This window comes from Nansenia antarctica (genome assembly GCF_963989245.1).
Source record: "Nansenia antarctica genome assembly, chromosome: 7".
In the NCBI taxonomy this organism is placed as follows: Eukaryota; Metazoa; Chordata; class Actinopteri; order Argentiniformes; family Microstomatidae; genus Nansenia; species Nansenia antarctica.
In genome coordinates this window covers 733298-735797 of record NC_137677.1, presented here as the reverse complement: position 1 = coordinate 735797, position 2500 = coordinate 733298, and the positions used below count along the sequence as shown (strand labels likewise).

Genomic DNA, 2500 nt, shown 5'->3' with positions numbered 1-2500 from the left:
GTGTGTGTGTGTGTGAGAGAGAGAGAGAGAGCGAGAGAGAGAGGGAAGGGAAGGAGGGAGGAAGGGAGAGAGAGAGAGAGAGAGAGAGAGAGAGAGAGAGAGAGAGAGAGGGAAAGGAAGGAGGGAGGAAGGGAGAGAGAGAGAGAGAGAGAGAGAGGGAAGGGAAGGAGGGAGGAAGGGAGAGTGTGTGTGTGTGTGTGTGTGTGTGTGTGAGAGAGAGAGAGAGAGAGGGAAGGGAAGGGAAGGAGGGAGGAAGGGAGTGAGAGTGTACTCACCCACTTCACAGTGTTTCCCTGTGAACCTGTAGGGACACACACAGCGATAGCTTCCTGCCTCCTCTCTACACGAGCCTCCATTACGGCAGGGTCCGGACACACAGGTATTAAGTCTGACTGGAAAAACATAGAGGGGGGGGTGTAATTGAAGTGGAGACCACTCTACTGCACTCACATGAACACATAGAAAGCATAAAAATGTCCCAGTCAGTCAGTCAGTCAAATTCCTACAACTCTATCACCAAAGAGAGAAGCAGCCATACGGCAGCACTACCTTTCTCGCAGTGCTTCCCCCTGTAGCCGTGCTTGCACTCGCACGTGTAGCCTCCGTCGCGCTCGTAGCAGTAGCCCCCATTCAGACACGGGGTGGAATCGCAGACCGATCGGGGCTGTACTGGAAAACACACACACCGAGTTGACCAGCGTCCATCACACAGGGAGGGGGTACAGGGGGAGGGTACAGGGTACATCATAGGGGTACAGCTCCTCACATTATATTTGAGCGTATGTGAAACAATAGATCATATGTCATTTTAGGGCAATGTTTTAAAACCCTACCATCACGCACAATCAACACCAAAATAAATATATATTTTTAAATATTTCTCCAAACAGTAAACGTGCCCACAGGGTGCGATTGAGTCTCCCGCCATGACTGATTGGCAGGGAATTAGTTCATCGCTATAGTAACCACTTATGGTTATTATGGTATGCACCACTGTGCATGGCGCGCGGCAGGCTCTTACCATAGGGGTCGTAGAGGTCCTTATGGTCGAACTCCGCCACCCCAGTCTGGCAGGTACACAGGTACGTTCCTCCGTACTCCAGACACGGTCCCCCGTCTGGACACGGCCTGTTGTTGCTGCACGGGGTCTGGGTCACCTCTGAGGACAGGAGAGACCATGACAACACCATGGAGAGACCGGTTTAGCCTAATGAACATTGGATGTAGGGGCGGCTGTGGCGCAGGAGGTAGAGCCGCCGTCTAATGCCAGCAAGGTTGGCAGATCGGCGGTTCGAGCCCCGGCTGGCTACATGTCGAAGTGTCCCCGGGCAAGACACTGAACCCCAAATTGCTCCCAGCGAGCGAGCCGGCGCCTTGCATGGTAGCTTGCCTACCTCGCCATTGGTGTGTGAATGTGTGTGTGAATGGGTGAATGAGAGGCCGTTGTAAAGCGCTTTGGATAAAGGCATAGCTATGTAAGTGCAGTCCATTTATGTAATGAACCCATCCTCCCTCCGCGAGTCAGGTCTTACAACAACAGGGCATCCTCACTCCCAAAAGGTTCTGACGTCTGTGTGTGTGTTTGAACTTTGAACTGTTCTGTGGGAAAGAAAATATCTGAAAAGGTAGAATGTCGTCTACCATTCCAAAGCATTCTTACTTCCATCAAGGCAGCATTTCAGATCACAGTGACACCGCGTGCTGCAAACTACATCAGTGGAGAGATGTAATCCAAAACACAACCAGGAATGCGTCTGTTTCCAATTACAGCGCGTCGGGGATACGGGGATACGTACCGAACTGACAATAGAGTCCGGTGAAGCCCGAGGGGCATTCGCAGGTCCCATTCATGTCCACACAGACACCTCCATTCTGGCACAGACACTCCTCTGCAGAGGGAGAGAGAAACACACACACAGAAAAGAAGCTCAAAGCTCAAAGCCAGAGCCACTTCATGAAGACTTAAAAGAGGTAGTAGCCATAGACACTGTGTATGTATGTAAACACTCAAACATTCGTGGGCCTGTTGGGCTTCGACATTCGACATGGGCCGGAGTATCGCAGAGCATAAACATCAGAGAAGGTATAGATGTAGGCCAACATCTGTGCTGTGTGGGCAGTGTAGTTGTAGGAGGGAGGGTCTATCTATTGATCCACAGCCATTTCTCTCTTTCCCACATCTTTCCCCACATTACTGTAACTGTACTTCACAGGACCGACCGGAGCGTTTCCAGTCAGCGTGCCTCACCTCCTCACGTCCCTGCAGTACTCAAATTGGAAGAATGTTTTTATTTTCCCTCTCCCTCCTAATTGCAGCAATGTGGATGAAAGGAAGTGGCTGTATCACTGCTAAATTGCTTCCCTTTGAAGTCCAGGGGGGGGGGGGGGGGTTCGGGGGTTCGGGGGGTGGAGGGTATTATTTTCTGATGATATGTAACATGTTTTTCTATCAGAATGTACTGTTGCCCCTGGGGGCAATTAATGGATTGTTAATTAGCTG

The 2500-nt window shown here is 51.0% G+C and overlaps 1 protein-coding gene across 1 annotated transcript in view; it reads right to left on the bottom strand.

Annotated features, from left to right (window-relative positions):
- Window positions 1–2500, bottom strand: part of sned1 (sushi, nidogen and EGF-like domains 1) — a gene marked incomplete at both ends in the record, with an annotated part of 36199 nt that overhangs the window by 15643 nt on the left and 18056 nt on the right. Inside the window, 4 exons of the mRNA XM_080535960.1 lie at window positions 276–392; window positions 550–669; window positions 1022–1159; window positions 1797–1889. Coding sequence (XP_080392086.1) covers window positions 276–392; window positions 550–669; window positions 1022–1159; window positions 1797–1889 — 468 coding nt within the window. The remainder of the gene's footprint in view (window positions 1–275; window positions 393–549; window positions 670–1021; window positions 1160–1796; window positions 1890–2500) is intronic.